The 24,367-nt window shown below is 42.6% G+C and overlaps 1 protein-coding gene across 2 annotated transcripts; it reads right to left on the bottom strand.

Annotated features, from left to right (window-relative positions):
• Positions 1–602: 602 nt before the first annotated feature.
• On the bottom strand, positions 603–22,056 carry NIPA1 (NIPA magnesium transporter 1). Of its 2 annotated transcripts, none has more exons than XM_074983295.1 (5): positions 21,886–22,056; positions 14,466–14,513; positions 7,267–7,357; positions 5,288–5,448; positions 603–3,331 (listed from the first exon to the last, which is right to left on the bottom strand). In XM_074983295.1, the coding sequence occupies exons 1-5, from the start codon at positions 22,052–22,054 to the stop codon at positions 2,820–2,822; spliced, it is 981 nt and encodes a 326-aa protein (XP_074839396.1). In that variant the 5' UTR covers positions 22,055–22,056; the 3' UTR covers positions 603–2,819. The 2 variants fall into 2 exon arrangements, with proteins under 2 accessions (XP_074839396.1, XP_074839397.1); XM_074983296.1 differs by lacking the exon at positions 21,886–22,056 and adding an exon at positions 21,354–21,374.
• Positions 22,057–24,367: the final 2,311 nt, after the last annotated feature.

The raw sequence follows: 24,367 nt of genomic DNA, 5'->3' as shown, positions 1-24,367 counted from the left end.
TACACAGATGTTTAGGGTTTAAGAAAATACATTTTCCATTCTATTAAAAACGTTTCTATTCTTCTGTTGGATGTTTTGGGGAATTTATGTAGGTAACATCTACTAATAATGGGGCCTACACATTTAAATCCTCCATAGTTTGAATGGCTAATAGATCTCAACATTTATGTTTTTCAACAAATTAGGAACATTGTATATGTAAACGCATCTGATAAATGTAATAAAATACATTAGAAACTATGAAACTCCTTTCACCTAGGGAATAAATATATTTTAAATGTGTTCCATAAGATCATCATTTCATTTTACAACATTTTGGCCATGTCTACACTAGCCAGAAACTTCGAAATGGCGATGCAAATGGCCATTTCGAAGTTTACTAATGAAGCACTGAAATACATATTCAGCGCCTCATTAGCATGTGGGCAGCTGCAGCACTTCGAAATTGACGCGGCTCGCTGCTGCGTGGCTCGTACAGACGGGGCTCCTTTTCGAAAGGACCCCGCCTACTTTGAAGTACCGCGGCTGCCTGCATGCTAATGAGGTGCTGAATATGTATTTCAGCGCTTCATTAGTAAACTTCGAAATGGCCATTTGCATGGCCATTTTGAAGTTTTTGGCTAGTGTAGATGTAGCCTTTATGTATAGCCTGTCATTTCTGCAATGAAATCACAATTTAAGAAATCTGGCTCTTGGCTATCGATATAAATAATTTGAGAAGGAACCTGAAAAGGGTAGGTCCAGGAGCAGGAAGATTAAGATTCAGGAGACCACTATTTTCTCCCTGAGATGATGGAACATGGACACATTATTCCAAGGTGCTCCCTTGCCTTGAGGGGAGGAAGAGAGAAGAGCTTGCCCATTCATTTCAACAGTCTTTTTTTCTTTTTTTAAAGCAGAGAAGCAACATGAAAAGACCCAGAAAAGGTCAGAGGTCTAGAATAAGGCCAGAAAAATAATCACATCAAAAAGTAACAATACAGACCATGTCAATACACTTTTAAAGTTAGAACTGAGCAAGACCCAGCTAGAAGAAATAAGAATACTATTTGCCAAACAAAGAGTAGCAAAAATAAAAATATTTATTATGTATCAGTAATGATGTGCAAGGCTCTAATGATGTGCAAGGCCACTTGAAAAGCTTTTCCCATACATATTGGCTTTTGGCACCTCCATATTTAAAAAAGTACACATTTTAATAAGTTCAGCACATAGATGAGGAACTGTTGGGTTCTCTGACTTATTTGCAAGCCTTTGGTACACAGTTCCAATGCCACTATATTTATAATAATCACTGATTACTTTATACCACAAGATCAAGATACCCTTCTAAATATTAGTGAATATCAGTAATTTCTCTGTTTCTTTCACATATTAATACCCTGTCATCCAGGTCATTTAAACCAATTTGTTCAAAATCATTCGTACAATGGCTTGAGCCACTTGCTCAAGCCTTTAAATAATGCTGCTGAACTACAACACAACTGTAATACTGGATCTGAATGCTCATATACTGGGTTACTGAACTCTACTTTTTAAGAAGTTACAAACTCTACCCTTCTTCTGAGTTAATCAAGAAATCTCACATCGGTGCTTCTCTCAGAAAACATTTTGCTCCCAACAATGCCAGCTGACAGGCTGATTTCATAATAGGCAAACCAATGACATAAGTTCATTTAATCATGATCTTGTTCTGAAGTACTGTTTTGTTAATTAGCTACTTTATGAAAATATTTTTATATTCTGTTACCTAACTGGATTCTACACATATTGGATCGCTGTAAGTAGACCTCTGATAAGTTACTTCTCATTAGGATTATAGATGTTCACAGAGGCCACCAAAGCACCTTAGCATTGACTTCAGCCTTGTAAACCTTTCCAAAGATACTCTGACCTGTCTGTGTTACATGCTTATAATTTGAATACAGCCAAATATTAACAAAATGAGAATATTCTATCCCATACCATGCTGTTAGAAAGATTCAAATTAAATGATGGTTTAGATAGCAAAGGCACTGAATAATCCACCATGTATAAAGGAAGACTGTGCACCACTTCCACATCTTTCTTGCTCTTCCTCTCCATTAACCATTTAAGAGCTTTTGGATGAATGCTGAGGTCTTAACGCACTTAAAATAGGAGTAAAATATATACCTATAATCTGCCTACTAGTGGAACTAGTGGAAGATGTAAAAAGTTAGTTGCACTACTCTATATCAATGACTCAATTTAGAAACCCACCCCCCCATGCATTCATCTATATCGAAATTTTGGAAGCAGTTACTGTATGACAGACAAACCATTTGCCCACAATCCAGTCAACAGCTGGGACTGTGAATACATTGCTTTTTTAAGGAACTAAACAGAAAAAGTCCATTTGCTCACATTTTTAAAAGGGCATACGCCTTTCATGAAAGGTGACAGATTGACGGCACCGGAAACTGATGTTCACTACCCTCAGAATGAATACATCCCAGGCAGTCTAAAAGTAAGATTTTCTACACTAATCTGCCAGAATGTCACCAAACCTTTTCTGGATGGACCAACTTTTCAAGGCAAGGAGAGATCAGTCTCTATGCTAAGCCATTCCTTAGACTTTCTGCTAAGAGAGAGTCAGCAACGATGCCAATTAATGTCAATTTATGGTGATTTTGGGTATATGGACAACTGCCCATTAAAACTGGATGATGGTCACAATTTTTTTCCCCCACACATGCCACCACTCAGTCTGCCAGTCTCACTCATGTTTGAATCTGTGACCTAGAAATGGAAGGCTCCGTCTCATTCCCTGAGCCATCCAGTTCCCTGCGAATAGGATTTTAATCTGTCTTCATATTAGCTTTATTCAAATCTCCAATACTGAAGTTGAATTCCTTGAAGACTTGTATAAGAACAATTCCAATTGATACTGTAATGAATCCACAAGCCATCCCCAAGAAATCAACCACCCCTACATTACTCCACTCCCTGAAAAGGATGGCTGAGGCCAGCAGGACTAAAGTGGTGAACACGACATAGTAGATGGCACCAAACACAGACGAGTCAAAACATTCCAGTGCCTTATTGATGTACTTGAATTGAATGATGATGCTACATCCTAATACTGCCAGAAGAACCAAACAGAGATATAAGGCTCTTTGACTTGATGGATTATTGTGAAAGATATCTTGAGCAGCCAGACCAATGCCTTTTGTGCTGGGCACAGTGAAACTGCCCAACAGTGAGCAAATACTGATGTAAACCATAATATTAGTGGGTCCATGAGCTGGAGCTATCCAGAAGATAAGCAGGAGAAGCATGAGAAGTACTATGCAGAGATAGCCGACAAACACTGTAAAAACAAAGAAAACAAGGTAATGAGTTATTAATTGCAAGGCAGAACTTATGCCACACAATTTGTTACAGACTTTTAAAGGCTCAGTCATGAACCTGAACAAGGTAATGTGTAACAATAAATACACAAACCTGAGGGTCTCCCATCAAATAAAGTAGAACCACTTTTGAAACTGGTTAACTCAATATGCAGTTATGACAATGGCTGCTCTTCTCCTTGGTGCAAATCATACAATAATGTATGAATACCAACTGTTTCACACTAACTGCATTTAATGTTGTTTTAAAGCTGATGTTATATTCCTATTAAAATCCCCTATGAAGGAGGATTATGGTATTACCAAAGTTACAACTATTGCCTGAATTCACAAAATACTCAAGCACATACTTAAGTCTCAAAATCAATGGGATGAATAACACACTTCAGATGGCTTAATTGTGGTCTGGTTGGACTACTAAACACATAACATTATTTCCTTTACCAACAATTTTAGGTACATTTTAGGTTTGAATTTCAGTGAAACTGAAAATGTCAAATAGTTTCCAATTTAGTAGATTTTCTGAGAGAAAAAGCCAAACAAATTGCAGGTAAGGAAGGATTTACAAGCAAATCAGTCTAATGAATGGCAGGAGAGAAAAGGAATTCCCCAGCATGTTTCATTAGCACATTCATATAGGCCTTCATGTGCAAAAGCCAACGTACTTGCAACATAAGTAATACATACGTGCACCACTGAAACAGATCCTATTAGGTCTTCGAGCTGTTTGTAACAAGGCAACAAAAATGCAAGAATTTTACCCACAATGATTCAATTTTTGTTTAGAACCCTTGAAAGTGAGCTCCTGGAATTAACCGTTTTGAGTCCTTCCTTAAAAGGAAGCTACGTAACATTTCAGAAAATAGCTTTCAAGTCCAAATTAGAACCAAATGGTTTGTTCACTTAAAAGAAAATTTGCAGTTCTTGACTTACCCTGAAAAAACAAATGCAATGATTTTCGTTGTAAGGAAAAACTGACATGGAGAATTAGCTCGCAACACTTAAAATCTTTTGGGAAGCTGCCATCTTGAAAACTGAATCTTTATTTCTTCTTTAGGTTAGACCCCTAGCTAGGGCCACTGTGCACCTCCTCGGTGGCAAGAAACAACTGCAATATCAGTTTAACCAGCTCACAAGGGATTATACCTTAATGGGAGAATCCTTGGGTGGTGCAAAAGCTACTGTAGTTCCCATACCACAACTTCGCTTGTTTGTAACTGCTTGGCATAGGGTGCAATAACCAGCACATCTCTATACCCCATTGAGCCTCAGTTTATACACTGACCCTCTGAGGGCAGACTAACTCATGCCAAGAACGGGCTGGCTCCAGGACAGCAGCAGAAACAGGAAATAGACATTTGGACAACCCAAGCTTTTGAGTTTGTCTGTTGGCCAGTTTCTAACTCAGGACAGTTTACTGAGTAAGCCATGACTTTTTTTTTTTTTTTTAAATTAATAGCCCCATGACAGATCCTGTCTAAAGACAGATTTTCAGAAGTACCTAAATCAAACGGAGTTAGGCGCCAAATTCACTCTGATATTCACTTTGACAGTCAATAGCAGGCCCACACTACTTTGTTTTCCTAAAGGATCCACAGCCACAGAACTTCATGACTCCCTAAGGTTTCCAGCATAAAGAAGCTAATGAGAGCCAAGAAACTCCTTGGCCCATGGCCACACTTTCAGAAACACTGACTTGGACTCTTTTTCTCCTTTATATACTGTGGTGTTGGCAAACCTAGGTAATTCTAGTACCCTGTGTAGTAATCATGGTGGTTTGTCTCCATTATATCATATCAGCCTAGGAATGCAGAAGTCTTAATACCACTAATGTCTTTGCTCCGGGGAGACAACGGTTCCTTCTAAATAAGCGTTCCTGGACAATGGTATCCTAATTTTGAAAGAGAATGAAGTACCTGGATTTGTAAGCTTCTCTTCAAGTTCAGCCTGAGTCGTTACACTTTCAGATTTTGGGGAATGGATTATGAGAACAACAGACCCAGCGCAGCTCAGCAGACATCCTAACTTGCCGAGAATGTTGAGTTTTTCTTTCAGTAAGTAAGAAGCTAAAATGGACCTTTCACAAAGTGGAAGAAAATTTAAATTAATCTAAACTTTTCTTTCTCGTAATACACGTATCTCAGCTAGGCTACTGCTTTCCAGACCTTTGTTTACTTCCAAAAATAATCTTCATGTAGTCCATGTATATGCTTCAGCCCTGTCCTAAGACATGGAGCAAAGCAGAAGAAATTCAGTCTGTGCGTTCATTCAACCGTCAAACTCTTAGTGGAGAGCACAGGGGCTCCAGGGCAACCATGAGGCAGACACCTATGCACTGAAATCTGGTGGGAGATTACCAATCCATTTCACATAGGTTGGGGTCGGCAACCTGCGGCTGCAACTCTGAGAGCTGCCACCACGGACTCTTCTTGTGGCTCTGGAGGCTGCTGCCACTTAAATGGAATTATATTTAAAAATAAATTCCATTTAAGCATCAGCAGTTCCAGAGTCGCTGAGCAGTCAGGGGCGGCAGGGCAGGGAGTCTGGAAATGAAAGCCGGCCAGGCAGGAAGCCACCCCACGTGGGCGGAAATTAGTTGGCAGGAGAGCTGCAGCGGAGGGGTGGCTGAACCTGCCCCTACCAGAGTTGCACAGACTCACCGAGAAGGAGGAGGGGATGGTGTCGGCAGCAGCAGGCGTGGGTGGTGGCCACATCCGCGATAGAACTATGTGCTAAAGTGAGTTAATCCTGGGGTTTGGGGGGCAGTGGGATGTTGGGGCTCAGAGGGGGCTAAGCCTGGGGGGTGGGGTTGTGGGATGGTGGTAAAGCCTGGGGATTGGGAGTGGATTTGGGGGCTGAAGTGGGTAAAGCCTGGAGATGGAGGTAACAAACTTTCTAACTGGTACAAATAATTGTGTGCAAGCCTGAGCTGTTATTAATATAGGGGCAGTAAAAAGCACGGTTTGACATGATGTACTAAGGACCGTCTCCCATTCATGTGCATTGCAGCTCTTGAAGGACTGATTTTGTAATTGAATTTGAAAAAATGGCTCTTCTCGCTATTTTGGTTGCAGACCCCTGACATAGGTCCATAAGTAGAAGGTGGCAATGATTTTTGGTAACCAATATCACAGGTCAGATTCAAACAAGTAAATGGCCCAAACATATAAAATGTACTCTATGTTTAACTCTGCATGATCAGCATTGTTCAAGGCAGAGGAAGACATGACACCAACCATAAACATTTTGCAGCCGAAAGGATATGACCAATGCAGTTCAGGTGCAAAACATACCTACTACTAGCACCTGGTAAAAACTCCAGGAGTGCCTTTTTATTTATTTAAAATACCATTATTCTTTTATGGCAGTTTAACAATTACAGGCTGGATGCACTCAAAATATTAGCTACATATTAAATTATTTTTATGAATCTTCTGTTCACTCACTCACTTACACTGCACAGTGATGCTAATGGAAGGTGTGGCAAGGGAAAAAAATCTCTTTCGAAAATGCGACCAAACTCAACAGGATGCAATTCAATATGTATTTGAAGTGGGGATAGTAAACGAGAGAAAGAATATGAAACAAAAAATAAAAATGGAAGAAATCCACGTAGCAGCAATAAGGAAGGGATCTATGAATGACAAAAGAGTAAACAGGTAGAAGACCAAACTGCACCACACTTTTGTTTTATCTTAGTTGTTGATAACAGCTGACATTTAAACACTATCTTTCTGTGCAAAGAATGAGTCAACCACATTTATTACGCTTCACTAACACATGGGGGGGGGAAACTATTAATTACAAGCATGATGTTTTCCTGCTGGAACACCAATGGTCACTATAGTCAACTTGCAAGTAATGCAGCATTCAAGTAAATAAATAAAATTCTTACCCAAACGGAACACCAAGAGCTCCTAATGGAGTCACTAACACAGTTGGAACTGCAGTATAGGCCAAGAAATTTCCAATTTGACCAAGTGCCACTGTGTAGAGAACCACAAAAGAGTTTGTTGTTTTTTAAATCCCCTAAGTCAAGAGGAATCATGAAAAGCTATTCAGTACTAAGCTGCTTACTTGTGCTCATAACTTTTCAATTATACAAAAACTTAATTTTCCAGCTGTCTGATATTTTACGTATTTTCAAGTAAAGGCTGTTTGGAAAAGAGAAAGTGCCAAGAGAGCATCACAAATAACCCTGCTAATTAATGTTCTCTTCAATTATTTTTCATAAGTAGGGAAGACAGTCAAGAGACAGAGTTTGAACCCCTGTGACAGGCTCCACTCAAATTTCTTGATATTGGGAATTCTGAATTTAGGCACCCCATGATCTAGATTCCAGAATGTGAGATATTTGGAATCCCACACCATCAGCTATAGTGCGCCACAACAACAATGGTCTTCCAAAGGGATGTGAGGTAGCCACAGAGGGCTTGTCTACACATTTTGGGAGTTAGGGCACTTCAAAGTTGTGTGGGTACTTCAAACTTGCTTGTGGCTACATGGCTTGCTGGTGCTTGGCAGTTGCTCACTTTGAAGTTCCTGTGGCAAGAACTAGCCTAGTGAAGTGCTGCATATGCTGATTACCATGCCCCCTTCAAAGGAGGCAGCTAGTGTGGACAAGCCCTGAGTGGTTAAGGGAAGGGAGGAATATTCAAATATTAAATACTTTGTTAAAAGCTGTTGGATGCTAAATTAGAAATCAGATAAAAGGACACATGACAATTTGTACATTGAATACGAGGCAGATCCTCAATCAGTGTAATGCACCATGGAGTTAATGTAAATTGCCATAACTAACAATCCGCGCCTGACAGTCTTATACTAAAAATGGAATTCCAAATTGATCATGTCACTACATAAGAGAACTGTGCTTAATATTTTCTGGATTGAAAATGTTATGAAAAGCTGTATTATACATTACAGCTATGTCCAGATTACAGGGCTTGTCAAACACTGAGGAAAGAAAACAATAGAATCATAGAACACTAGGACTGGAAGGGACCTCGAGAGGCCATCGAGTCCAGCCCCCTGCCCCAATGGCAGGACCAAGTACTGTCTAAACCATCCCTGACAGACATCTATCTAACCTCTTCTTAAATACCTCCAGCGATAGAGATTCCACAGCCTCCCTTGGCAATTTATTCCACTGTTTGGCCACCCTGACAATTAGGAACTTTTTCCTAATGTCCAATCTAAACCTCCCTTGCTGCAGTTTAAGCCCATTGCCTCTTGTTCTATCCTCAGAGGCCAAGAAGAACAAGTTTTCTCCCTCCTCCTTATGACTCCCTTTTAGATACCTGAAAACTGCTATCATGTCCCCGCTTAATCTTCTCTTTTCCAAACTAAATAAGCCCAATTCTTTCAGCCTTTCTTCATAGGTCACATTCTCTAGACCTTTGATCATTCTTGTCACTCTTTTCTGGACTCTCTCTAATTTCTCCACATCTTTCTTGAACTGTGGTGCCCAGAACTGGACACACTATTCCAGCTCAGGCCTAACCAGCGCAGAGTAAAGCGGAAGAATGACTTCTTGTGTCTTGTTCACAACACACCTGTTAACGCATCCCAGAATCATGTTTGCTTTTTCTGCAACAGCATCACACTGTTGACTCATATTTAGCTTGTGCTCCACTATAACCCCTAGATCCCTTTCTGCTGTAGTCAGTCCTAGACAGTCTCTCCCCATTCTGTATGTGTGAAACTGATTGTTCCTTCCCAAGTGGAGCACTTTGCATTTGTCCTTATTAAACTTCGTCCTGTTTACCTCAGACCATTTCTCCAATTTATCCAGATCATTTTGAATTATGACCGTATCCTCCAAAGCAGTAGCAACCCCTCCCAGCTTGGTATCATCTGCAAACTTAATAAGCATACTTTCTATGCCAATATCTAAATCATTGATGAAGATATTGAACAGAGCCAGTCCTAACACAGACCCCTGCGGAACCCCACTTGTTATACTTTTCCAGCAGGATTGAGAACCATTAAGAACTACTCTCTGGGTATGGTTATCCAGCCAGTTATGCACCTACCTTATAGTAGCCTCATCTAAATTGTATTTGCCTAGTTTTTTTTTTTATAAGAATACCATGCGAGACCGTATCAAATGCTTTACTAAAGTCTAGATATATCACATCTACCGCTTCTCCCCTATCCACAAGGCTCATTATCCTATCAAAGAAAACTATCAGATTAGTTTGACATGATTTGTTCTCTACAAATCCATGCTGGCTATTCCCTATCACTTACCACCTTCCAAGTGCCTGCAGATGATTTCTTTAATTACCTGCTCCATTATCTTTCCTGGCACTGAAGTTAAGCTGACTGGCCTGTAGTTTCCTGGGTTATTCCTATTCCCGTTTTTATAGATGGGTACTATATTTGCCCTTTTCCAGTCTTCTGGAATCTCTCCTGTCTCCCATGATTTTCCAAAGATGATAGATAAAGGCTCAGATACGTCCTCTATCAGCTCCTTGAGTATTCTAGGATGCAAAGATGGGACATGTAGTGGCATTATTCTGACTTAATTCACTGGTGTTAACTGGGTATGTAATACTGAACCTAGAAATGTAGCCTGCACTCAGCCACACCTACAAAGCCCATGAATCAGACACGATCTTTTGCATGCTGTCTTTACCTAGAAATGGATTACAGTCCCTTTAGCTCGGCTCTTTGTTGAGCTCTCTTGTGTGTGTTTTCAGCAAGCACTTATGGCGTTATCTTGGAGAGATTCAGTGCTGAAGGGAAAGCCTTTGAACTGAACAAGGAATATGCTGAGTGAACTGTATCTTCCCTTGGACTCCCCGCTTCCCAGGGGTCAAGTTAAAATTGCTTTTTCATAGCTCAGATCCTTTGACTTCATAGCTGAGGGACTGCGCGAGCTCACGTAGCTGCACAAAGGCAAAAACATATATATCTCTGAAGTTCTGACTCAAGGTATTTTTCACTATTTGTGTTGTAGTAGCTCCTATGACTCATAGTGCCTGACCCCACTATGCTAGTCACTGTACAACTATAGAACAAGGAGACTGTCTCTGTCCCCAAAGTGTTTAACATGTAAACTGCATTAATGCCTCAAACTGCTCATGAAAGTCAATAATAATCTTGGGCTTATTTCAGAATACCTGAGCCATCACCTTTGCTTCCTCTGACCAGAGGATGTTTCACAGCAGCAAAGTTGTAAGGAGGCTTCTTACTTTGGAAACAGCAGCATCATACAGTAGATCCCCAACTTACACAATTTCAACTTACGCATTTCTTGTATTAATGCAAGTCGAAATCAGCAAAAGTAGGTGGGGACATGGGGAAGCAGCAGCAGAGGAACTTAACCACAATTGGTGGCCGCGGGCAAATGGGGGCCACAGAGACCAAGGAGGGAGCCAGCGGCAGCTGCTAGTGTGTGTGTGTGGGGGGGGGCTGCCTGGCTGCTGCGTCCTCCCCCGGGTCCCTCTCCACTTGCTGCTGACCTCTGACTCTGCCTGTCTGAGAACTCTGCGCTGTGGCAGATGTGGCAGCTTTCAGGGGCTTGGTAGCCGCAGCAAAGATAGTGGCGGCTACACACGCTCACTCACACTCACCCTCACCCTCAGTGCTGTTCGTGCGCTCACTCTGCAGATGCTGGTAGAATGGTAAGGAGCAGCGGGCTGGCAGTGATGGCCCTAAAGGGTACAGGGTCATTGAGAGCAGCAAGCACCAGAGGACCGACTACACTCCACAGCAAGGCGCTGGTAGGTGCTTCCGCTCCCTCTGCCACTCGCAGCCCTGGCCTGGAGAGACCCAAGGCAGCAGGGTGCCCTACTCCCTGGGCTAGCTCGGTGGCAGGGTAAAGAGCAGGTTCAGGTTGGCCCCTTGCAAGAGGCACATGGGCAGCTTCTTGCATCTGCGGCCACTGGCGACTGGCTAGATGAGGAAGGTTGGGTGAGGGGGAGTGAATTTCCAGGATCCTGGGGCTCCTTGGGAGGGAAAGGGAAGAGAGAAGATCTGCCAGGAGAGGAAGCTGTGACTGGGCACTCTGAGTGCACTTGCAAGGCTTGGGCCTCTTCGGAAAAAAAAACCTCTGCAGCACAGAAAATCAGCCTCCCTGACCCTCCCCTGTCCTGCCCTCAACTTCCGCGAAATTTGACTTATGCGTTCCTGGGCAACCATGCAATCTGCATATATTTAAAATAGTTAACCATCTTCTGACAGATTACATGTAGAGTATCATTAATGCTAATTTTCATAAAGTTTCTTTTGCTGGAGAAAGCACTCCGAAACTTTCACATTGCAAACATCTTTTCAGTGCTATCTTGGAAAACCACATGCATGCTGTCAGTGGCAGAGTGCCATTTATTTAGCACACTCAGAAAGGGTGTGTGGCTTTATATAGCTGCTACCACTTGCCACTTAAAAGCTTTTCATTGCAGATTTATCAATTTGTCTATTTATATGGCTCCATCTCAGTACTACTTGAACTCTTCTCCTTTCTAAGTAATCCTTTGGTGGTGGAACCCACAGAGCCCCCTGCTGGTGTTTTTTTGAGGCTAGATGTTTGCACTAAAATAGCTGCTCTTAATTTAAGCCAGTCACTTGAAGTGAACAAACTTTCGTATCAGGGAACCAATTCAATAAACCTTGGCGGGGAGGCAAACTGATAGAGTCTCCAAAGGCTTTGTTAATCATCCAAAACTAGCCAATTTCTAATCTATAGCATAGCAACTGCTGTAGTTTCCCTAAGCATTGTGGATATTTACTAGATTACTAGGAATCCACCCTTCTTTGGGTTCACTGTTCTCATCCAGGGTTACACATTCCCCTAGAGGTACTCAGAGGTCTTTCAGAGGGCATATCAACTCACCTACATGTGCCTAGTATTATAACAAGCTACACAAAATGTGCTAATGATCAGTACAAACTAAAATTTCATACAGGCAATCGCTCATTTACACTGCTCTATATACTATACACCAAAATGTAGGTATATTTATATTGTAATTTATTTATTGTATATTTATATGATAAAAAATGAAAGAGTAACAACATGCTATGACACTTACATAAAAAAGGCCATACAGGTCAGACCAAAGGTCTAGTCCAGTACCCCGGTCTAACAGCAGCCAGTGCCAGATGCCCATCCTCTGTCATCCATTTCCAGCCTCTGACAAACAGAAGCTAGGGACACTATTCTTCTTCATCCTAACTAATAGCCATTGATGGACCTGACCCCCATGAATTTATCTAATTCTCTTCTGAGCCCTGTTAGAGTTCTGGTCTTCACAACATCCTCTGGCAAGGAGTTCCACAGGCCTGCCACGTGCATGAAGAAAAACTTCTTTTTGTTAGTTTTAAACCTTCTAACTATTAATTTTATTTGGTGACCCCCTAGTTCTTATGTTATGGGAACAAATAGCTCTTCCTTATTCACTTTTTCCACACCAGTCATGATTTCATAGACCTCTATCATGCCCCCCCCCAGATGAAAAGTCTCTCTCTCCCCCACAACCCCCATTCCAACCTCCTAATAATTTTTGCTGCTCTTTTCTGAACCTTTTCCAATGCCAACTTATCTTTCTTCAGATGCAAGGACCACATCTGTACACAGTATTCCAGATGTGGGCATACCATGAATTTACACAGTGGCAATGAGATATTCTGTCTTACTCTCTCTTTTTTAACGATTCCTAACACTGTTTGCTTTTCTGACTACTGCTGCACATTGAATGGATGTTTTCAGAGAACTATCCATAATGATTCCAATATCTGTCTGAAGTGGTTTTAGATAAATTAGCCCCCATTTTTCATCCCCATTACAAATTTTACTATTTCTACATCTGATTTTGTAAGCAACTAATTTGTGAGGTGAAATTGGGTGACACACAGACAAATCAGACATCTGAAAGGGATACAATAAGTAGTCTGAAAAGGTTGTCTGCCACTATTCTAGTTAACCCTTTCGAAGTTGCTTTTACAAGCTACTAGATGCTTAGTTTTGACATGCTAGCTGATGGACAGTAGCCAACACATTCTCATGAGAAATTTTATCTTCAGAAAACCTCAGTCAGTTGGCTTATTCCTGGTTAGACCAACTTGCTAAGAAAAAAAATCTTGCTCCTTTTCTCACTCCTGTGCAGATATTCAAAATGAAGGTCTCATGAGTAGAGAGATGGGCTCCTTTTAAATCCTATATAAAACTGCTGCTGTGCCCAGCTTCCCATGGTCAGAGAATGTCACAGGGCTGTCAGGGAGCTGATTACAGGTTCCTAAATTCCTTTCTACCCCAGGTTAAAGGGGTGTGGGTGGTACTCTGGAACAAGAAGCCACTCTGCTGTTTTTATATTTGCTGCAGATTTTCCCTAAAGGAGAGAATTCTCACCCAGAGACCAAATGACTTCAACTTCCTTTGCACTGCTTGAATTAAGCAAAGGTGAGAATGTGCCTCTCTGGAGCTAGACAAGCAACACCACTGAAAGTCTAATGACTACTGGAGATTCACATACATTTGAGGATCTAGTATCACAGCAATTCTAATAGTTCCCAACAGATTAAAGGACAAAGATAGGATGTCATCCTTCCCACTGACTGACCTGAGAACAGAACATGCTAGCTACTCTGCATCTTTTCTTGGACTCCATGTCATGAATCCATTCAGGATAATCAGTGAGACTACTTGTGTGAGTAAGGGTCACACAGGTCCGTATTCATCGCATACCCAGCACTGCTGAAGGATTCAGCAGCCTATTTCTTGCAGTAGAGTGACAAAAAGTACTGTAGCTGCCAAAGCTAGAAATGACAAAATACTAAAGGTGAAGGTTGGCTAAGTGTTTTCTGAGCTAAATATTAACATATGATAAATACCCCTTATGTTATGGAATTATAATTTTTATTTAACTAGGTTTAAAAAATTAACTATCACAATTCACATGTGTATCACAGGTACAGATTCTGTGTAAGTGCTAACAGTTTCAGTACTAAAGGCTTCTTACATACTGCTAGAAAGAATAACTGTGTGAAGGTTAATGAGATGTGCTAAAACCAACTCTACAATACCAAATAGGCTATTTAGAATCTAATCTGTGCAGTTTCTTTACATTACCTTCAACATAAGATACTTACTTGCAATAGTACCAGACCACCAGACTATATCTGTTAAATATGAAGTACCTGGAAGAGGCAACGGGGAAAAGAATAGATGAATATTGGTGGAAAAAAAAATATAAAAAAGCAACATTTAAAACACTAAGAAATTACTTTTACATACACTTGCACGCAGTTATAAGTACATTAGAAAAAAATTCTGGTGGTAGCTCCAGCTTGACCTAACTAATCTTGGTACATTTTCTTGATGCACCTGATCATTAGAAATTCAATGTAAGGTGCTCATGAAATAGCCTCATCCTGTATTAAAAGAAGATTTGAAATAGCCACAAATGTTTCTGAAGATTCTATTCGCCATACATGTTGGGGGCATTACTAGGAAATGGGGTTATCTTTCAGAAAATCTGGTCTATGAGGCAAAACCTAATTTCTACAAGCCAGTCTGGTTGGGACAAATTGAAGATACTTCCATAGAAATCTGTGAGAGACAATGCTTGGGTGTAGACTTTTGACAAGCCTTTAATTTCCTGTGGCTATGTGATCTACTCCTTCTCTGGGATAGGAGCATGTTAGATTTCCAAGGAATGGGTAAAAACACCACACCATTTCTTAAATGCCTACCAGTCTCAAGATTGTATTTTTCATTATATTTTCAGGCAAAAGTTGCAGATTTTAAGCAGACAATTATTATGCATTTTTCATCTACTATTTTACCTTACACTTTTAACCTGGAATTTGCTAGGGAATTGTGATATTCTTAAAACTTAATTAAAAGAACAGTATAATTTTTCAAGACATTTTACATATCATGAATTTTATTTTTCTATTTCCAAATCCTAAAGAAAAACAATATACAAATTACAGAAGTCTGAGGTCCACTATGGCTACGTCTACACTAGCACACTATGTCGAAGTAGCCTATTTCGACGTAAGAACATCGAAATAGGCTACTTCGACGCGTATCATCTACATGTCCTCTAGGTCTGGTGCCTTTGACATTCACCGCTGAAGTAGCGACAGGGAATGTTGAAAGGAGCCGCCCCGGAAGGAAATGCGGAGCGTCTGCACACACAAGCGCTCCCCGTCAAAATAAGGGGTCAGCAAAGCCCCAAGCTGCTCCCTTAAAGGGCCCCTCCCAGACACACTCAGCCTGCACAGCACGAGATCCACAGAGCTGACAACTGGTTGCAGACCCCGTGCATGCAGCATGGACCCCCAGCTGCAGCAGCAGCAGCAGCAGCCGCCAGAAGCCCTGGGCTAAGGGCCGCTACACGCAGCGACCATAGAGACCCACAGAGGCTGGACAGAGCGTCTCTCAACCCCTCAGCTGATGGCTGCCATGGAGGACCCTGCTATTTTGACGTAGCGGGACGCGGATCATCTACACACGCCCTACTTCAACGCTGAACGTTGAACTAGGGCGCTATTCCCATCTTCGGATGGGAATAGCAATTTCGACGTCTCACCACCTAACATTGATTTCAACATCAAAATAGCTCATGACACATGTAGATGCGACGCGTACTATTTCGACGTTGTGCCAGCTACTTCGAAGTAGCCGGCTAGTGTAGACGCACCCTATGTGTTATATTAAGTCCTGGACTGGAGAAAAAATAGAAAACCACGTTAAAATAAAGTACTCTGACCAAATACTAATAAATATTTTAAGGTCTTGCAGACCATAAGGTCTAGATACCAGGAAAACTCTCAAGAATCATGACATTTGTGTCTACCTGTGGTAGTCTGCAATGTCATACATTAACATCATATTATTCTGGTTGTTATTTCCTGCCCCTATGCCCACATTTCAGTTTTGCTCTTACTTTAGCAGATGGTTATCCAAAAAAAGCTAGAAATCAAACCAGTGTTGTACACATCAGCTGAAAGTTCACAATGCCAAAGAGCATAAAGCAATACACATTTTATGTGAGACACTCCTAGAATAATGCTGCTAAAACCACACAAGAATTGAAATGGGAGCCAAAAATTATGACAGTAAGCAGTACGACCAGCTTTTGCAGGAGTGTCTATCAGATTTCTTACATTTCTGTTGCTACATATAAAATAAAAAAGACTCAATAGTTCTACAGATTACACAAAATATTTACACGAGTAAAGTAACTTCTCAAAGTATTTGTCCCTCTAGTGCAGTTTCTTCTCTAAAGTTTGATCCTATCTCACTGATTTGAATCACTAATGTAGCAAAAACTTGAAGATGAAAGTTAAATACCATGCTGTCAAGTATGGAACTACAGTAAACCCTTGAGTTACATTCCTGCAACGCCTGTGTAACTCAAATTTTTGCGCAAGTTGAGAGAGGAAGACAGGAATGAGGCTAACGCCTGGTTCCAGTTCCCTGGGCTTGCAGGAGCCAGGAACCTGACCAGCCCACTAGGGTTGGTGAGTTTCCTGGCTCCCAGAGTTGCGGGGAGCCAGGAACCAAGGGACAGCCTGGTTCCCGTCTCCCTGCTGCTTGCTGCACCAAGGAAACTGAGCAGCTTCTGGCTGCTTCTCCCCGCAGGTAAGCTCGGCAGGGAGAAAGGGCTCTCAGCTTGTCTAGCTGCCCACAGCTGTGGGCTGCTAGGCAGACTGACAGCTGCAGATCAGCTTCAAGTTGTGCTTAACTCTCGTTAAAGCAACTTACAGACAACCTGAAGCCCTGTATTTCGAGAGTTTACTGTAATGGAAAGCCTATTGAAATCAATTGAAAGATGCCCTCTCACTTTTGTGAGCTCTGAATCATGCCCTAGGTTAGATCTGATGTCCACATTCAAGAGAGCTGGTCCAATACATTAAAATAGAGGAAAATACCGGCCTAGTATCTTTTAAGATTCTACACCTCAGATTTTCACTACAGGTTGAAATTCTCTACTCCAGCACCCTTGGGACCTAACCAGTGCCAAACCATGGAAGGTCAATATTGTGCAGCAGCATTACCAACACTTCCACTGCTTATTGGGCTCTTAAAAGATATTTAGAGGTAAATTAGAGTGACAGCACAGAACACTGAGAGCCAAGACTAGTGGGTATAAACAAATTTTATGGGACCACAGGAAACTTGGCCATGACCATGATAAGTGAACATCCAGGTAACTAAAATCATGCTGGACCACGGATGTTGCTGGATCAGAATGCTGCATTAGAGAAGTTCAACCTGTATTTAATTTTGCTGGGCTTTTGTAGCTCCTTCTTGTATATAACAATTGGGAAATACTGACCTCACTAGTTTGTTGCTCAAATTTTGCCATTAAAAAAAAAGAAGATACCATGGAGCTACAAATTACTTTTCTATATATGTTTGACAAATATATAAAATAACTAATGTTACATCACCAATAGTGAATAAAAGTTAAATTATATGAATTTGAGAATTCAATACTTTAGCAGAATACTTTAAAAATGGTTAAGTCCCAGCTACGCAGCAAAATGGATATTTGATTTAGTTATGTTGGGAACAACAATACTGAAAACAAGTTACTCCTGAAATAGGTTTGTATAAATGTCACTTATGCATGAAAAAAATTAACAAAATTTACAATTTTTAGGAGGAAAAACCCTGTGTTTACAAATCAGCAGTGTATACGTGGCCTTAAAATGTCATACAGTGAAGCAGCTGTGGAAAATGCAAAATAAACTTGTAGGATCACACTGTCAGCTGGTAATAATGCTGTTTCAAGTTGTTTGTTATGCTTGAACACATCAACAGCATGAACTTGAAATATGAGCTGCTTCTAGACAAATAATTTTAAAAAGTTCTGGAGGTTGTATCTAATGTCTTCTGATAATTTGAATAAGAATTTCAATTTCCATAAGCACTCCCTATGCACACACACAAATGCAAGAAGAATGACTGCTGCAAACTTGTAAGTGGTAACACAGCACACACACATTGTACAAGTTTACTCTTAATATCATTCCAGAGCAAAGATTTAGGGAGAGGCGAAGAGATAAATTTTGCAATTTCTCACAGATAAATTCAAAGTCTAAAAACTCTGTTAGAAAACTAAAATACTTTAGAAAGTTGTGACTTCAGAACACAATTTACTTAAATTGTGAATTTGTAATAATGTTGATATGCGACAACATGTAAGTGGGCTTAGATAGCACAGTGAGCTATTGCTCTACATTTTTATCTCAGAAACCAAAGTTCACGTAAGAGCTTACATTGACATAATAAAGAATAAAGTTTGATCATTTTACAATAGTTGGTGGGCATTTCTCCACAGAACAAAATAACCATAATCAACATAACTGGCAATGTGTGCTCATCAGAGAACCAGAACAAAGGAGGGAGCGGGTACAGACAGCTAGCTGGAAATTAAAGCTAGACACATTCAGATTAGAAATAAAGCATGAATTTTTAATGATGAGAGTAACTAACCATAATAACTTTGTACAAAAATGGGTCCTACTGGATGCTTGTAGATTATATGGAGATACATACCTAGGTCATAGAACTGGAAGGGACCTTCAGAGGTCATTGAGTCCAGTCCCCTGCTCTCTCAGCAGAGCCAAGCACCCTCCTTTGACAGCTTTTTTTTAAAAATGTATTTACCCCAGATCCCTAAATGGCCCCCAGTAAGATTGAACTCACAACTCTGGATTTAGCAGGCTACTACTCAAACCACTGAACTACCCCTCTCTCCCTCTTGCACAATGTTTAAATCAAGCTGGGATGTTTTCTAGAAGATCCCTTATAGGAATTATTTTAGGCACATTCTATGTATAGCCTGTGGTATACAGAAGGTCACACTAGATGATCTCATGGATCCCTTCTGGTCTTGGAACCTCTGAAAGAACAGAATGGAAATGCATTTGTACAACTCTATGAAGAGAGATTTTTTACCTCTTTCTCTACCTAGTATTAGAACCTTCTCATCAAATGTACATAAAATATTGCAAGACAAATACTTGTTTTTAAATCAGAAATGATCAGTGGTGCTGCAATACTTCACTAAGTGAAAATGGCATAGCAGTACATAAATGACTATCTCCCACTGATGACTCATCTTAAAATGTTTTAGTTTGACTTCTTGTCTGGATTTTATTATTCTTGCTCCAACCATTGACCTCGGATATAAAAATTCTTTAACTTTATAGGTGAATATTGAAACTAACTGATCATGTGACTATCCACAAGACAATCACAGATGTTTCATATGCTGTATTTCACAATAAAGTTGCTCAGGCAGCAGCACTGAATACATTACGTTAACAGGACTGGAAGCAATTTCAAATCAAGCATGTCAGTTCCCTAACAGACTAGGGCATGGATTTTTTTTCCATATAAAATACCTTTTCCTTTCACCCTAATTGTTCCTAAAAGACGAGCATGAAAGCACTTGCTGGTGCTTTACACTTTGAATAGCTGATACAGGGATGGATACAACCTGGGTGAAAAACCTCAGCAATTTAATGTCCAGGTGACAGTTAATGCCCTGTCAGAGAGCGATGGACTCCCAAATTACTTTCAGTAACAGGTTGTGGATTTGTGTTTCTCCTCCTGTCTAGAGTCACAAGGTGGCTGAAGTAATATTTTTCTTATTTGACCAACTTCTCTGTTGGGGAGAATGACAAGATTTCAAGTCACACACAGCTCTCTTAGGGTCTGGGAAATCTACGTAAAGAGCATCAGAACTAAAAATGGTGGAATGGACTGTTTAGCATAAGTAATCAGCACATATTCTAAGAGACCATTCAAGGTAGCATTCATGGAGGCCAAGGTGATTGCTTTGTGAAAAGTGTTAAAACTAAGGTCATAGGGTGTGTTTTGGTCTTTTATCGCTTTTCTGCATAAGCTCATCAGAGAGTGGAGTGACTATCTAGTTTCACCAACATTATTATTGGGGTAATTTGTGCACAGGTAACGTGTTGTGATAAACATATACAGAATTCATGGATCCTGAAAGACGTGTGGGTGTTGATCACTGCAGCAGTGACAACATATCTATACAAAGTTATCGCTCTACCTCTCACCTATCAGTCTTCACCATCATAGGAAACCGACAATCATAGACCAACTAAAGACACTGGATTTACGGGTTGTTACAAAAACACTGTAACATGTTAACCCGCTTTCTGTCCTATGGCTGCAAAGGTGTAAACAGACCACTCTCCCTTAAAATGTGTGGTAACTACTCGTGGGTGGTGGTGGGAATAATAGGATCGTGTGGAGTGATGTGGATAGCTGAGGGGGCTCAGCCGGACACTCCAGGGGCTAGTGGCCCTTCAGGGAGGAAGGAGCTGGCACTTGGGAGCAGGGTGGTGGGGTGGGGGAAGGTGGCTCAGCCCAGCATTCTGGGGGAGGGGCACCTCAGCCCAGTTCTTGATCTAGTGCTGCGGATGAGGGGGGAGTAATTTTCTGGTCTAGAGCAGAGAGGCTCACAGCTTTTCCTTTTACCTGTGAGGCAGCTCCAGGGCTCCAACATGTGGGGGCAGGACCTGGGGCAGAAGGGACAGGACGAGCAGGCTTGGCTCACCTTATGTTAAACAATCTGGTCTTTCGGTCTGGAAAAGCTAAGTGCAAGTAGAAGAACTTTATGGAGCTCAAAAACTTCTCTCTCTCAACAACAGAAGTTGGTCCAATATAAATATTACCCCACCCACCTTCTCTTTGGAATATCTAGAGACTGACACGACCACAGCTGTACAACATGGAACAACAGAACCTAACTGGAGTGCATAGATTTGGTTTTGGTGGACCAGGAAAGAACCCAAACCTACTTGGGTATAAGCACATTTCCTTCCTCTCCTGCACCATTGCCACTATTTGACCACCACTCTGTAGATGCAATAGAGGCAAACTACTCAGCACATCCGCCAGACCCTCCCCTGCTTTAGCCAGTGCCCTGCAATCATTCCTCCTAGGACCTGCGCTCCAGCCAGTTTGTCTTTCAAGTTTCTTACTGGTTCCTTGGAGCGATCCGATTAAAATGCATGCAGAGACCAGGCAAAGGAGCAGCGAAGGGTCAACGGGAAAGATGCCAAAGGACCACGACGAAGAGTTTAAGCTGCAGTTCCTGGCTGAGGCCAGATCTGTTCTGCAGTAGCCAGACCAGGCGAACACCTTCTCGGTCCCTGCTCTAAAGCGGTGCGATAGCGTCAGACAGGAGCCCCGCTATGGGAAGGGACTGAGGGCCCCCGCGGTGATCCGGAAAGAGGGGAGCAAAGGGCTGCCGGGGGGAGGAAAGAGGCGATGGACCTCCCGGGCTGTGCATGGAATTGCACGGGCTGGGATGCGGCTGAGATGCCAGGGCTGCCCGCTCTGCAGTGGGCTGGGCTGGGCTGGGCTGGGGTGGCAGGGAGGGAGGCTTCCGGGTGCGTGTGTGCGGGGCTAGGGCAGGGCAGGGCGAGGCGAGGCGAGGCGGGGAAGGGAAGACGGGGCTGGAGAGGCGGAAAACAACGCGAAGGGCTCAGGAGGGAGCCGGGGGCCCCGTACCGCGTCCTCTCGCCCGCACGATCCCTTTCTTCTGCAGCACGAAGGTGGAGCCGTTCACCAGGCTGGAGACCACGGCCACGCTCAAGCCCAGGGAGACGGCGGCGGGGCCGGGGCTGTGCGCGGCGCCCTCCTCCTCCCCCCCCGCGCCTGCACCCAGCGGCATCCTCATGCCCGGCACCGCGGCGCTGGCGTCCCCCTCGCTGGCCCGGAACCGGCCGCCCCAGCCGCCGCTCTGCGGGACCCGCCCCGAGCCGCGCAGGCACCACCCCGGCAGCCGGGGGCGGAGCTCAGCGGCCTCAGGCGCCCGAGCCGCCGCAGTAGCTGCCGCGTCACCTCCCCCCCGCCGGCGGGAGGCGGGAGATCCCCCCTGGCGCGGCCCTGCTCCGCATTACACCGGCCTGGCGTCACCGCCCAGTGCCATTATGACGTCATGTTTACAGCCAGTGGGCGCGGCGCGGCATCATTCGGACCGCAGTGGCGGCGCGTCATGGGCCGGCCCTGTACCCTGCCCCCCCCCCGCTAAAGCCCGGAGAGGTTCGGGGCAGGCCGGGTGAGTGAGGACCCACGGGGGGTGGTGGGAGAGACCGGCTCGAGCGCACACTCAGCGCTTCAGGCCTGAAAAGCGATCTGGAGAGCTCCGAAACGTGGCTCTTTCGGCACCCGAACTGGTCAGGCGCTTACTTCACCCGCTGGGTGGCTCTCCTATCCAGAGCCCAGCGCACAGGGCATAACCTGCGTCTCAAGTCCAGTCTCCATCCATGACCTGGCACTGCTGCCAATCAATAGCAGGACCTCGCTATTAGGAAAAGATAACTCTGCCTGTTTCCTCTTCCTCCTCCCCAGAAGGCAGATGTCAAATGCATGACAAGAATTAAGGACGTTGAAGGTTTGTTTGCACTGTGTAATTTTGGGGCAGTGAAATGACAGACTGGTGCTGCAGCAAAGCCTGGATTATTCTGTGGGAACCTCAGACCTACATTGTGTTACTCCAATAAACCCTTTACTCATGTCTGTCTACACCTGTTTTATACACGCCCACCCACCCCCTAGGACTGGAAGGGACCTTGGGAGGTCATCTAGTCCACTCTCCTGCCTTCTTGGCAGGACCAAGCACCACTCCTGACATCTATATGCCCTGATCTCTGTCTGTAAATGGCCTCAAGGATTGAGCTGACAACCCTAGGTTTTGCAGGCCAATGCTCAAACCACTGAGCTATCCCTCCTCATTAATGTAATCAGTGCAGTGTCCTTTATTTCTTTTAGGTTAAACTCCATTTGCTTTCTGAGCCCACAAACTTTTCAGTGTGCTGCAATTTTTGAGAGGAAGGGAGAGTGTAGAAAATGATGTGCCTGTAACATGATTGAGGTGCTCTATTCAAGCCTTTCCATGCCTTATCACACTGGCAATCTGAAGTCTGGCATTTTTTATTTTCCTTTTATCGGAAGATGCAATAGTAATACAAGTAGTAATAACTTCTGACACCAGCTCATCTGGTAAAGAATCAAAGAAATCACTGTCAGAGGTTAACTCAGGTACACTTGTAACAGTTGTTGCCCACTGATTGCGTATCTGAGGTTACTAGTAAGTGTATACCAGTGATGGACAACCTGAGGCCTATTGGGGTTCTGCATGGGGCCCGTGAGACATTTTGTTTATCATTGCCCACGTACAGGGCTGTCAGATTCCACTGGTTTCCATTTATGCAGGTTTTTTTCCTGACAGTATTAAAGTGACACACATATAAAGCAAGAGCATGTGATGCGAGGTGCATGTTGATTGCACTCACTGACGGTAAGAGATATATGCATCTTGTGCATCCAATCAAAGCACTGGTGCAGATCAGTCAGCACTCCCACAAATTCTAGGGATGCAAGTGCAGGTAGCAAAACAACCCGATACTAGGGGACCATCTTGGTTAAAACAGTCTTTCAGCCCACTGAGATGAAGGAGGGCCCCTTGTGGCCTACTCACTAGCCTAGGTTGCTCATTGCTGGTGTCCACAATGCTTTAGTTTTAACACAGTTGTGTGATGTTTTGTTTTTCCTTTCATATAACAATATCAACCTGCACATTTTTATAAACCAGTAACTATTTTCTTCAGTTAATGTGACATTTATTTTAAAATAGATTGTCACACTGCAAGAAATCACATAATGCAAAGCAGTATAAAATCTAGATGAAATGACTAGATATGAGGATTAAATTTGTCAAAGTAGCCAGGATATTTATTATGGCTTATATGTTATTAATCAGTCTTGATCACATTTTCATGCAAATAAATGCCTCTTCCTATGTGTCATAGATTTCAGCATTACAGATATATTTTAATAATGTCTGAGGCTGTCATGCTAAATTTGGCTTGATTTTGTGTAGTGCATCAAATGTCTAATCAACATTCTTTGGCTTTAATGAAAGTCTTGGAGCAAGGCATTGGGGTCCTTGTAAGTGATGGACTGAATCCTCAGGTTTCTTCTTCAGGTC

Source organism: Carettochelys insculpta, chromosome 1 (assembly GCF_033958435.1).
Source record: "Carettochelys insculpta isolate YL-2023 chromosome 1, ASM3395843v1, whole genome shotgun sequence".
NCBI classification, from domain to species: Eukaryota; Metazoa; Chordata; order Testudines; family Carettochelyidae; genus Carettochelys; species Carettochelys insculpta.
The sequence above is the reverse complement of the archived record's forward strand: the minus strand, read 5'-3'. Positions and strand labels throughout refer to the sequence as shown.

What these genes read in the sequence shown, in the direction of transcription:
- NIPA1 (XM_074983295.1), bottom strand. Translation starts at nt 22,054, where the DNA reads ATGAGGATGCCGCTGGGTGCAGGCGCGGGGGGGGAGGAGGAGGGCGCC. An exon ending in GCTCTTGGTGTTCCGTTTGG is followed by an intron (nt 5,449 to 7,266) that starts GTAAGAATTTTA and finishes ACTTTGTGAAAG; the next exon opens with GTCCATTTTAGCTTCTTACT. An exon ending in AGAGAAGCTTACAAATCCAG is followed by an intron (nt 3,332 to 5,287) that starts GTACTTCATTCT and finishes TTGTTTTTACAG; the next exon opens with TGTTTGTCGGCTATCTCTGC.